This window comes from Sorex araneus, chromosome 5 (assembly GCF_027595985.1).
Source record: "Sorex araneus isolate mSorAra2 chromosome 5, mSorAra2.pri, whole genome shotgun sequence".
NCBI lineage: Eukaryota > Metazoa > Chordata > Mammalia > Eulipotyphla > Soricidae > Sorex > Sorex araneus.
The window spans coordinates 198014356-198027908 of NC_073306.1; the positions used below are offsets into that span (position 1 = coordinate 198014356).

At 38.3% G+C, this 13553-nt stretch overlaps 1 protein-coding gene across 1 annotated transcript in view; it reads right to left on the reverse strand.

Annotated features, from left to right (window-relative positions):
* Positions 1 to 13553, reverse strand: part of BTC (betacellulin) — a 53916-nt gene that overhangs the window by 13839 nt on the left and 26524 nt on the right. The window contains exon 2 of the mRNA XM_055140443.1: positions 13342 to 13440. Within this exon, the coding sequence (XP_054996418.1) occupies positions 13342 to 13440 (99 nt within the window). The remainder of the gene's footprint in view (positions 1 to 13341; positions 13441 to 13553) is intronic.

Below are 13553 nucleotides of genomic sequence, written 5' to 3' on the forward strand. Positions count from 1 at the left end.
AAATAACTTCAGCATGTCTCAAAGGCAAAAATCAGTACATTTTGGCTAATAAATTGATCAGCCAACTTAGTTCAACAAATGCTTTCTCTTTCCAGAAGCCTTATCAGGCATTGGAAACTATCCAAGGCATAAAAGGTAGCTATTTAGATCTAACTATCTACGTTAGTACAATGGTAAACATCAAGACAATATTAAGCTACTTGTAAAAAACAACTAGAATAAATCTATAAAAAGGAGGGTACACTGGAGACAGTAAATTAGAAAGAAGAAAATTAGTGTTTAATTTTCAGCTCTGCCTGTCATTAGCGCTAGGGACAGAATAAGCTACGGAAGCTGCCTGAAAAGCTTCTTCTCTGTAAACGAAAGACGCTATCTATTTACAAGTCACTTGAGTGGCTCAAATTAAAAAGACAAGAAAATAACTGCCTTGGGCAGTTATGTCTAAAGTAGAGGATTTTATTCTAGAATTGGGAAAACCTTGGTAATTCTCAGATAAATCTTGGATCATTAGAGAGAATGCTTATCTAATTGAAAAACATTTCCAGAAAATCTATTTTCTAAGTTGTAGCTGAGCAAGCAACTGAACTATAGAGTATCAGGAGAAAAGTTCAGCTCAGACTATTCCAGCCCAAGGCAAGAGCCCAAAGCAGGTTTGGGAAACGAAAAGGAAGCTGTCAGGGATTGTTGTGGACTGAAATTAGAAACGTCAAAAGTCAGTAAATTAAAGTACTTACACTGGAAAATGTAATGCAGGAAAGAGTCAAGGAAGGCTTTCTTGGATTAAATTGTTATATTAATATATTCTATATAGCATATAATATGACAACATATTATATATAACATACTAGATGCTATATATTTTTATATTATGTAGTATACAATACATTATGTAGTATATAGTATATATTTATATTATGTATAAATATATTTTTTTTTACTACAGACAGGGAAATTATATGCCCACCACTCATCTGACAAAGGGTTAATATTCAGGATATATAAAGCACTGGTGGAAACCTATAAGAGAAAAACACCTGATCCTATCAAAATAGGATAGATTCCTATCCAAAAATGGGCAGAAAGGATGAATAGGAACTTCTTCAAAGAAACACAAATGGCCAAAAGCATATGAAAAAATGCTCTATATCACTAATCTAGGGGAAATGCAAATAAGTTTTAGATCTAACTACTAACACTAGTACAATGGTAAACATTAAAACAATATTAAGCTACTTATAAAAGCAAGTAGAATAGAATAAATCTATAAAAAAGAAGGGTACACTGGAGACAGTGGATTAAAGAGAAGAAATTTAGTGTTTTCTTTCCAGCTCTGCCTGTCATTAGTGCTAGAGGCAGATCTAAGTGCAAAGTAATGAGATAACACTTCAAACCACAGAACTGCCATTCATCAAAACAAACAATAACCAGTGTTGGCGAAGATGTGGGGGAAAAAGTGACCCTTATTCACTGCTGATGGGAATGTCGACTGGTCCAATCTTTTGGGGAGACAATATGGATTTTCCTCAAAAAACTCAGAATTAAGCTTCCATAAGACCCAGCAATTCCACTCCTGGGAACATACTCCAAGGGCCCAAAAGAACTAGGGAAAAAAAAGACATCTGCACTCCTCTGCTTATTGCAGCACTGTACACAGTAACCAGAATATGGAAACAACCCAAATGCCCATCAACAGATGACTAGATAAAGAAGCCATAGTACATAGGCACAATGGAATGTCAACCAGCCTTAAGAAAAGATAAATTCATGCAATTTGCTGCAACGTGGATGAATCTGGAGAGTATCATGTTAGTGAAATCAGCCATCGGGAGAGGAACAGACTTATATGTAGGATATAAAGAAACCTCGTAGGGGAATATGAAATGACCGATGGCATTAGAAATGAAGAGCAGAACTGGTACTCAGCATTCGAAGCTTGGCACTGGGGCAGGGGTGAGGGTGATAAGTTTAAGAAAGGAAGCACTAGGACAGTGGGAAAGGGGGATGTGCTTACCGCAGAGGCAGGCTGGAGGGGGGGTAGGGTAAATTGATGGAGTGTAGTGGGCACTGGTGAAGGGATCAGTGTTGAAACAACATATGCCCGAAACATAAATATTTGTGTAACTTTGTAATTCATGGTGATTTTTTTTATGACAAAAAAAAAGAATCCCGCTACTGGCATTCAATCTCTAACACTACATGGGGCTCTAAGCACTGCTGAAGATCCTAGTGCCTACAGGGCAGAGCAGCTCCACAGCCTGAGGCCCTGGCATTGAACCACCTGAGCATCTCTGAGCATCACGGAGGATGCTCAGGACATACTCCCAGGACGTGGATGCAGGCAGTTAGGCAAGGAAGGGCCCCTATGGTTATGAAATTGCTGGGAAGTAATAAAGCCACTAGTCCTAAAGGCTGTCCAGACCCACCTGTGCCTACAGCCACCAAAACGTGTTAAGATCTTTACCTGGAGCCAGCCCAGGGCAGAGAAAGCTAGACCCACTGAGCAGGAACAAAGGTCAAGAAAAGGAGTTTCAAAGAAGACGCTCCCAACTGTACCCTCCTGGGCAACCACCCGAGCCATGAACTCTTAGCTAGAAGCCCCATGTGGGGCAGCTTGGGAAAAACCCTAAAAAAGCGACCTTGAACAAAGGAAGGGCAGGTGTATGCTGCCTGGGTCCATGTGCTGCTTGTGCCCACATGGCCGAGCACATGTGGTTCACATGTGTCGCCCACATCTTCCCTCTTGAAATGTGTACTGGGGCTCTGTCTTTGGAGAAGCTTCCATTCTCTCTTCAACATGTTACTCTAGCTCTCACTTTCTCTCCCTCCTTCCCCTTCCTAAAAACCTTCGAATAAAATCTGTCTTTACTTCACTGCTTATTTACTATTGAAATTACTTTCTGCGAGAAAAGACAAGTACCTCGAAACCCTGGGGAAGGCCTAGGACTGACTTTTCTTTCCTGCAAAGAGCGATTCCTCACTCCAGCCTGAGTCCAGAGCTTCCCGAGAGATGGGTGTCTGTCTGTCAGGGATCAACTTCCATGCCGAGAAGACCAAGAGGACATCAGGCGTGGCCTGACAGCCACCTGGTGGGGCTAGCGGGACTGTGGTCTGTGTCATCCAGAAGCTCATGGCATACTTTATCAGTCCTAACCTTTTCAGCCAATCTTGGGGTGGCAGAGGCGTCGGGAGAAAGTGACCTTCTCTCTACTCCCTGCCTCACATAAGACACCTGTGGGGTCCCACCGACTTCAACACCAAGCTCTGCCCTGACAACTTTCCTCTCTCCCCACAAAAAACAAAAAGCAAAAAAAAAAGCACCCTGAAAAACTTTGCCAATGTATTAGATAAATAACAGGTGCCGTGCAGAGTGTATTAAACTATGAAGGTGCAATCCTGAAGGCAGGGAGAAAAGCATTGCTTATCAATTTGACTCATGCAGACCTCTGGGGTCTGGGGATTGGAGGGCGAGGAGATGGATGCAAGAAGCAGAAAATTGAGCAATAGATCTGCTGTGCTCCAGAAAGGCCTATTGTACTTTGCAAGCATATTTGGCTTTCAATATACGTCATTTCTCTAATTCCTGAACTTTACTAATTCCTCTAGCTGTCATGTCCCCTGTAAGTTTATCCAGTCTTTACATAAATACCACATGAGTATGATACCAAAAGCACCTTTACCAGCAGGCTGCTGGATGCTGTGATTTGATTAGCCTCGGTTCATCCAAGCAGCACAAATCCATGCCAGGGAAACGGTTGCCAGGACCTGAGCTGATTGCTCACAGAGCTCTGTCCCTTGCCAAATAAGCATTCACTTAAATATTCCTAGCATTATTCGGATGTTAAAACCCTTCCACGCCACCAAGCAGAAAATGTCAGATTTCTCTGTGGAACTTTAAAATGCAGGCAGAGAAAGGTATCACCTACTGTAGGGGGCCAAAGAGCAGTCAACACCCACCCCAGTGGGGAACAGATTGGATTCTCTGCCTCTCTCACTCAAATGAAAAGCATTTCAGCGTTCTTCCTTTGGAAATGCACCTGAAATTTCTGATGCTTTTGTCTAATATTCATCAAGGTCACATTGGTAGGTCAAACAACTGTGAAATCCAGCCTTTTGTGCCTAGAGTGAGATCTGATGAGACAGGGATAGGGAACCAAATCTCTTTTTCCTTCCATGAATGTTTATCAAGAACCAGAAAAAGTTAATCCTATGGCAACAGAATTCTTATTTCCATGCATTGCATTTATCTGTTGAGAAATAAAGAATAGGCATGGTCTTGAAAATTTAACAGCCACAAAGGTTCTGCTAACACTTCTCTCTCTCTCTCTCTCTCTCTCTCTCTCTCTCTCTCTCTCTCTCTTTCTCCCTATTGTCTTTTTTCCAACCCACATTTCCAAACTAAAAGATTTCTCTGGAGTGACTTTGTCCCATGAAACAGTCCTGGAAAAGAACAACACCCACAAGCTCACAAGTGTTGGATACCCACAGGTGATACATCTAACTTTACTTGCAATACAAAACCCAAGGCCAATGGTCAGACATAAGAAATGCAAAGACGAGATCGGGCGCGTTCAGGGTGGTGAGGTTGGAGCGATAGCACAGCGGGTAAGGCATTTGCCTTGCATGTGGCCGACCCAAGTTCAATTCCCAGCATCCCATATGGTCCCCTGAGCATCACCAGGAGTAATTCCTGAGTGCAGAGCCAGGAGTAACTCCTGTGCATCGTCGGGTGTGATCCAAAAAGCAAAAAAAAATGAAAAGAAACGTAAAGAGGGGCCGGAATGATAGAATAGTGGGTAGGGCATTTGCCTTGCCCGTGGCTGACCCAGGTTCGATCCCCCGGCATCCCATATGGTACCCCAAACACTGCCAGGTGTAATTCCTGAGTGAAGAGCCAGGAATAACTCCTGAGCACTGCTGGGGTGTGACCCCCACCAGAAATGCAAAGAGCCCAATTTCCAGTGGGGCTACACAAAAAACCTTTACTTTTCCTGTATTCTCTGTAACACAAAGACTCACTTCTCCTATAACCCTCCCCCCCCACAAATTGAGTTATAGTTAACTTAGTCCTAAACTAACTTCCTCCTCACATGGGAGTTCCTTTCTACTTTCTGATTCTAAGCATTTCTATTACCTAGTATTTTCATTCTTGAAAATATTGAACCTGGGAACTGTGGACAAACCTGCAGTTACCGCTCCTGCATCAATGTCCTTGCCCCTTTAGTTAGAAACACACTGAAACTTCTATGGAACAGATTTAGAAGGAAATTTTAAAACGGAAGTCCAATAAATGCTAAAATAAAATGAACAATAAAATGAGTCTATATAAGTTAATTTTCAAGAACAGATACTAGCCTAAAATAAAGGACCTATTGCACAGAGGACTCTAAGTGACTCTGCAGAGTTCAAAGAAAAGTTTCTTCCTAGTCTAAAAAGCAGAGCTTAGGACTTTAATATTCTAATTTCTGACATTCAGGGATCTTCCCAGTTGGGATTTCTTCATTTCACAACTTTCTTATGTCATAGGTGAAGAAAAAAAGTTTTATAATGTTTTTTTTTAGTTTAATTTTTCTTCTTGTCTTGCTAACTATCTCCCTGAAGCTGGGAAGTCCAAATTCAGAATCTCCTTGAAGAAGTACAAAATTTGAAATTCTATTATAATGAAGAATTCCCATTTGTTTTAAATGCACCACCATTTCCAAGAGAAATGGGAATCAATTACTCTGTGAAAAGAAAAATAGACCACAGATGTACTTATTAACCATTCCATATCTTTAGAAAAGCTAATAAGACCAGATCAGTATGTCGTTTAACTATGAGGTTAATATCCACTATTTCTAAGCATACAGAAGTGTATCTTTACTAAGAATTGCAATATTTCATCTTATATATATTTTTAAAAGAAATACAATATTTAAATCTGAGTGTCTTTGCTTGTATGTAAATTTATTTATAGCTGGGAGACAAGCAAAGAACAATGAATAAAACACCTGTATTTTTGGTTTTTTCATGGTGAATGATATAAAAATCATATGTATGTTGCTCCTTTGTTCATTATCCTTTCCTAGTTTTTCCTTATTTTTCCTAGCCCCTAGTTTACAAAGCAGTGGGACTCAATGCTTTCTTTTCCAGTTCCTTGCCTCTATTTCTTTGCTAGATGTTTCCTGACTCTCAATGCCTTAATAGTAACAGCTCCAAATTTATATTATATATATATTTTCCCTAGATTATTTCTCTCTTCAATGCCACCTGGAAAGAACTGGATGCCTAATTATCCTTTCAACTTCGGACTTCCAAAAACAAATACCTGATTTCCTTCTCGAACATGATTTTTCATCATCTCAGCAAATGGTATCTTTGTTCTTTTTGTTAGTAAGGCCAAAAAAAGACCCCAGAGTAATCCTTTTCTTTTACTCTACATTTAATTAATAATGTTGGTTGTATTCAAAGTCTGTGCAGACTGGTTGAACTCTATAAGAAGAAAACATCCAACCCCATCAAAAAATGGGGCGAAGAAATGAACAGAAACTTTACCAAGGAAGAGATACGAATGGCCAAAAGGCACATGAAAAAGTGCTCTACATCACTAATCATCAGAGAGATGCAGATCAAAACAACCACGAGATACCACCTCACACCACAGAGACTAGCACACATCCAAAAGAACAAAAGCAACCGCTGTTGCAGAGGATGTGGGGAGAAAGGGACCCTTCTACACTGCTGGTGGGAATGCCGGCTAGTTCAGCCCTTTTGGAAAACAATATGGACGATTCTCAAAAAACTAGAGGTTGAGCTCCCATTTGACCCAGCAATACCACTGCTGGGAATATATTCCAGAAAAGCCAAAAAGTATAGTTGAAAGGACATCTGCACTTATAAGTTCATCGCAGCACTGTTTACAATAGCCAGAATCTGGAAAAAACCCGAGTGCCCTAGTACAGATGACTGGTTGTAGAAACTCTGGTACATCTATACAATGGAATACTATGAAGCTGTTAGAAAAAATGAGGTCATGACGTTTGCATATAAGTGGATCAGCATGGAAAGTATCATGCTAAGTGAAATGAGTCAGAAAGAGAGAGACAGACATAGAAAGATTGCGCTCATCTGTGGAATATAGAATAATAGACTATAAGACTAACGCCCAAGAATAGTAGAAATAAGTACCAGGAGATTGTCTCCATGGCTTGGAGGCTGGTCTCTCATTCTGGGTAACTCAGGGAAGGGACCACCAAGTAAAATGTGGTCGGAGGTCATGTGGGGGAAGGGTGATGTGGGCCGAATACAGACTAGAGACTGAACACAATGGCCACTCAACACCTTTATTGCAAACCACAACACCTAATCAGAGAGAGAACGAAAGGGAAGACCCTGCCATAGTGGCAGTGTGGGGTGGGGGGAGACGGGACTGGGGAGGGTGGGAGGGATGTTGGGTTTACTGGTGGTGGAGAATGGGCACTGGTGAAGGGATGGGTTATCGAACTTTGTATGGGGGAAACATGAGCACAAAAATGTATAAATCTGTAACTGTACCCTCACGTTGACTCACTAATTAAAAATAAACTAATAAATAAATTAAAAAAAAAACAAAGTCTGTGCAGAATCATTCCACAGTCGCCACTACCCTACATTAAGCCTGACATCATCTACAGGCTAGAAATAGGTCTTCATGGCAACGACTCTTAACAAGTCTCCTAGCATAGGGTACTATAACACACAATTAAAACCTTCAAAATAAGGGGCCTGAGCAGTAGTACAGCAGGTAAGGTACCTGTCTTGCATGCAGCCGACCCAGGTTTGATCCCTAATATCTCATATGGTTCCTTGAGCCCCGCTAGGAGTAATTCTGAGTAACTCCTAACAGTAGGTGTGGCCCCAAAGCAAGAGAAAACAAAACTATAACATTCAAACTAAATCTAAAACCCTTGTAATTTTGACAAGACTTTTTATGATAGCATTTGTTCCATACCCTTTCCCAAAAGGGGGGGCTCCCTTCTGAGTTCCTGTCTAGCCATTTTGTTCATTTTTAACCCTCTGTACCTAAAGCAGGGCCTTCTGCTTAGTGGGTGGCTCCTAAATATTGGTAAAATGAATAATTACTTCAGACAAAATAGAAAATGACAAGGTAAAAAAAATAGAACATTTAGATATCAGAGCTATCTGAAACCAGTATTACATAGAAATAGAAAAGACTCTCGAAGATCATTTTATTAACTTTTTCATTTCATAAGCTACAAATTGAGTCTTTGAAATTCAATTCTCTTAAATTCAAGGTTACAGTCTGTAAATAAAGACAATTTGCACCTGTTCCAGATTAATTCCTCTTCCAAGAGCCTATTGTCATACTTAGTTTACACTTCTAAGCAACTGCTTTTCAAATTTAGCCCCATGTAGTCAGCATTCTGATTTTCCCACACTACCTGAAGAGTTTAACATAGTGATTAACAACACACAACAAACCAGTCTCTCGGGATTCATGACAGGTTTTACTGATGACTGTGCAACCTTAAACAAATTACTAAACTTCTCTATGCACTATCTCCATCTCAATAAACAGGATAATGAAGGTACTCTAAGTTTCAGATCAATTATTATATGCAAAACATTATTATGTATAAGAATATTTGTTTATAGTATAGATTTTAGATGATGGTTGTGCTTATTTTGATTAAAAGATGATGATACTATATTTCCAATGCTTAAAAGTATACTAAAATGAGATGGCAAGAATGGAAAGAGAATAAAGAAGGTGAGGAAAAATAAAGTGAAAGGTCATATCAAAGCAATTTCTATGAAAATTTCTCTAATTTTTAATAAATTTAGGGTAGGTTGATAAAAAAGGCAAATTAAACTAAATACATTATTTTAGGGTAAAAACAACATGCTAGCACTGGATCTTATTCAAATATAATTCTTTAGGACAAAATAGACTTAATTTTGGGGCTGGAGAGATAGCACAGCGGGTAGGGCGTTTGCCTTGCACGCGTCCGACCCGGGTTCAAATCCCAGCATCCCATATGGTCCCCTGAGCACGGCCAGGGGTAATTTCTGAGTGCAGAGCCAGGAGTAACCCCTGTGCATAGCCAGGTGTGACCCAAAAAGCAAAAAAAAAACAAAAAACCAAAATAGACTTAATTTTCTATTTAAATATTTAATTTTTCTTAAATTACTTAATGTTGAAATTTGTTATGTTATATCATTATTGAATATATAACATGTTTCATGTTATATATCATATAATATAACATTTATTATCTTATATCATGTATTGTATGCATGCATGTATGTAAGGGGACTTTTAAAACATAAATTTATGATATAAATTATCATCTACCATAGTGAAAGTAAGGAAAAAAGAGGAATTGTGAACAGAGGTCAGCAAATTATGGTTCATGGACTACATCCATCCTACCATAATCAATTTTTCTAAATAACAGTAGCACTGGCTCACTGCCCTGTCCCTTCATTGTTGGATTACTTCTGTGTTGCTTGGTGTTTTTTCATGTCCTAGTGCCAGATCTCTAAAATTTTTGAAGAAAAAAAAATTCTAAAATTTATATTAGAACCACAAAGTACTATAAAAAGAAAAAATAACAGAAAAATATAGCTGAAAAAAAACACACTTCCTATTTTCAAATTGTATTGCAGTGTTAGGAGAGACAGTATGATGAGTAAGGTCCTTGTATGTGGCTGACCAAGTCCAATCCCTGGAACCCTATATAGCCCCCTGGCTCCCACCAGGACCGATCTTTGAGTGCTGAGTCAGAAGTAAGCTTTGAGTGTCACTGGATGCGACCCCCTCCCCCCCAAAAAACTACATATATCCATATCCATATATATCACATATACATATATATACATATCAAGGCTACAGTAGTTAAAATTGTATGATACTGGAGTAAAGGATCAAAGGAAAAAATAGAAGATGCCAAAAATAAACCCACACATATACGGTCACCCTAGCGTACTGAGAATACACAATGAAGAAAGGGCACTCTTCCACAAATGGTGCTGTAAAAATCCAAGTGCCTCAGGAGAATGACATTGTATCCCATTTTTTTTAATCAATTACATCAATACCAACCCAAAATGGATTTTTAAATAAGACCTGAAAATGTATTATATTTAGAAAATTAGATACTCCTCATGATTACTATTTGGATGTAGTAGCAAAAGAATGTGCAACAACAAAAACAATGTGGATTACATATAACCAAAAAAATGTTCAGGAAAAAAAATGGATATCTCAGAATGAGAAAAATATTTAGAAATTATGTATTAGGTAAGGAGTATTAACCAAGATGTATGAAAACTCTTAGAGCTAAACAGTTTTTAAAATATAAATTAAAATGGGCAAAGGACATGAATAAACATTTCTACAAAGAAGATATATAAAAGACCAACAGATACAAAGAAAGATGTTAAAAATCACTAATAAAAAATGAAAAATCCAAAGCACAGTGAGATATGTTTCATTATTTAAAAAAACTCCAAAATAAAAAATAAAAGTTTCCATGAGCTTGTAGAATCTTGCATAGAAATGTAAAATGGTGTTGCTGTTATGGAAAACAGTATGTAGATTTCTCAAAAAATGAATAAATAAAATTAAGATAGCATCATGCCACTTCTAGATACTTATCCAAAATAATAAAAGCAATATTTCAAATAGATCATTACATAATACTCAACGCATCATTATTCACAATTGCCAAGATAAAAAACAGCTTAGATAGCCATCAAGAAGATGAATAAAGGAGAGGGATAGAAGATTGTTTTATATATGATGTACAATCAAATATTATTCAATTTCAAAGGTGAGAAAATCTTATAAAATGCTATAATGTAGATGAACCTGGTGAACATTATACTAAGTTAAGTGGCAATTACAGGAGGACATATACTCTCTGACAACACTTAAATAAAGGTATGACAATAGCCTATCCACACAAGAAGTGAGTAGAATGTAGGATTCCAAGAGCGAGGGGCTGGGGTCGGAAATAATGTATGTGTTGTTCAATGGCTATAAAATTGCAGTTGAATAATTTCTAGAAATTTGGTGCACATTAAGCCTATAGTTATTAACTCTGAAACTGTGCATACTTAAAAACTTTCGTATACTTAAAAACTCAAATGGTGGATCTCATGTTCTTACCTTAAAAAAAATCAGAAAGCATATTTATGGGGGTAATGAGGAAGATTTTAATGTTCTCAATTGTCAGATTATGGAAGGATCTCCCAAGGGCAATGTGAAAATTTCTATCCTTCGGAATTCTTCAAATCAAATTGGAAAAAATCACACAAATGCGTATACTTGATATTATTCTTTTCCCTACATGGATTGACTCATACTAGCATGACTTAAGTCACCAATGAATTCTACAGGCTTCTAGGGACCCTCCAGACCACCCACTAGAATGAGGAAAGAAAGAGGAATTGGGCTGAAATGGATGACTCAGAACCACCTGTGTAGCATGTTACTACCTCAGTTACAATTTCCACAGAGAAAAAAAAAAATCCAGGAACAGTTAACACCAGGTTTCTGCACTCCCTTATTAGAGAAGTTTTCAAGGAGAATGTGGAGAAGGCTCTTCTCTTCATCTTACTTCTTAAAATTGCCACATCTTTTTCTTTAAAATCAGAAGCAGCCCCTTTAAAAAACCAGATTCTATTATTCATAATAGAAACACAGGCGCTTAGACCAGATGCCAGCAAGCTACGAGACAAAAGGACAAATGTTGCTCACAGTCTGTTCCTCAAAACAGTGTTTTGTGGAAACACATCCAATGTGTGATATTGTCATTTATGACAAGAAATAAATATTTGGGCTTCGTTCTTGTACATGGAATACAGCTCCTAAATACTTTGGAATTTCCTAAATGACAAGAGAGGAAAATATGATTGGGCGGGGGGTTAGACAAATAGCACAGCAGATAGGGCACTTGTCTTGCATGCAATTGACCTGCCTTCAATCCCCAGCACCCCATATGATCCCCTGAGTTCTGCCCCAGTGGTCTCTGAGAGCAGAGCAGAAAGTAAACTCTGATCACAGGCAAGTGTGGCCCCAAATTCCAAAGATAAATAAATTAAGTAAAGATTAAGTGCTATTATTTTTTAATGGGTCTTGGCACATTTATGTGATGACCTAAAAATGTGGGGTGAGTAGTCAAGAGCACCCAACACATCATTAGAGGTTCGGAAGGTTTAGTCCCACTCCAGGCCCCTTGGGGGAAGAGAAGGCCTAGTTATTAAATCAACCGCTAATAACCAATATGAATGTATCTATGGGAATCCAAAAGTACAGGGTCCATAGTATTTCTGGGTTGGTGAACATGGAGAAATTGAGTTGAAAGGACTCTGAGATGGACCATAGAAGTTCCATGTCCTTTATGCACCTCTTCCACCTCGCCACTTCCTGATTATTTTCTTTATAATAAATAGATTACAAGTCAAATATTTTTCTCAGTTCTGTGAAGAGCTACAACAAACTAAATTAACATGAGGAGTGGGTCCTTGGAACTTCTGAATCTCATATAACCAGTTGATCAGAGGCACAGTTCCAACTTAGGACAGCAATGGGCACCTGTGCAGGGACCAGAAGGACTGTTGGGGGTCCTTAGTTTTTGGAATCTGAATCTATTACCAGGTAGATAGTGTCATACTGGATTCAAGTATAGGACACCCAGCTTGTATCTGGAGAATTACTTAATGACATGGGCTGGGGAGTGGCAGAGTTGGTTACCTTCCCCTCTATGCATGTTGGAAATCTGTGTTCCTGAACACTTATGTACAAGGTCATTAATTTACAGACTTAAGTTTTACTAAGACTGACCCTACCCCATGGTAATAATTCTGAAAATTTTAATTCAAGCATCTCCAGAGTGACCTATGTCTTTGCTATTTTAAATAGTCTTTGCTATTCTAAAATTCTTTGAACTAGAATTAAAAAATACTTTAAATCCAAATAGAACATGCTAATTTTTAATAAATCCAAACTCAAATATCACATCCTCAAGTCTGGAGAACACAGGCACAAAATGATAGTGATTGTGATGGAAACTCAAAAATCTAAAAAATCTGAACCTGAATTCCAGGTTTTCTCTTTACCAGCTGTTCGTCTTCACTAGATTATGTAATCTCTTTGGTTTCCAAAGTGAAAAACAGTAAAAAATACCAAATATCCAATTCATAGGGTTCTAGTGATAAACAGACAAATTACTATATGTAAAGTTCTTGTGTATGTGCTCAAAGCGCTGTCAAGTTTTATGACTACACTACCCAAAATCAATGCTCTGAGATTGAATATGAAGCCAATAAAATACAAGCACATCACTTGTTAAGCATTACCTGTGCAGTTTTCTCCAGAATCTCCACAGAGAAGGACATCGCTGTCAGGACTTCTGGTGGAATTCCCATCTGCCACAACACAGCGGAGGATCAATAGACCTTCAAGTTCAAAACAAGTGAAATAAATACGAAAATCTCAATATTTTCTCAGTTGAAATACCTGTCCAATATCATAACCTGTTTATGAAAATAACAAGCATGTGGATTCTATG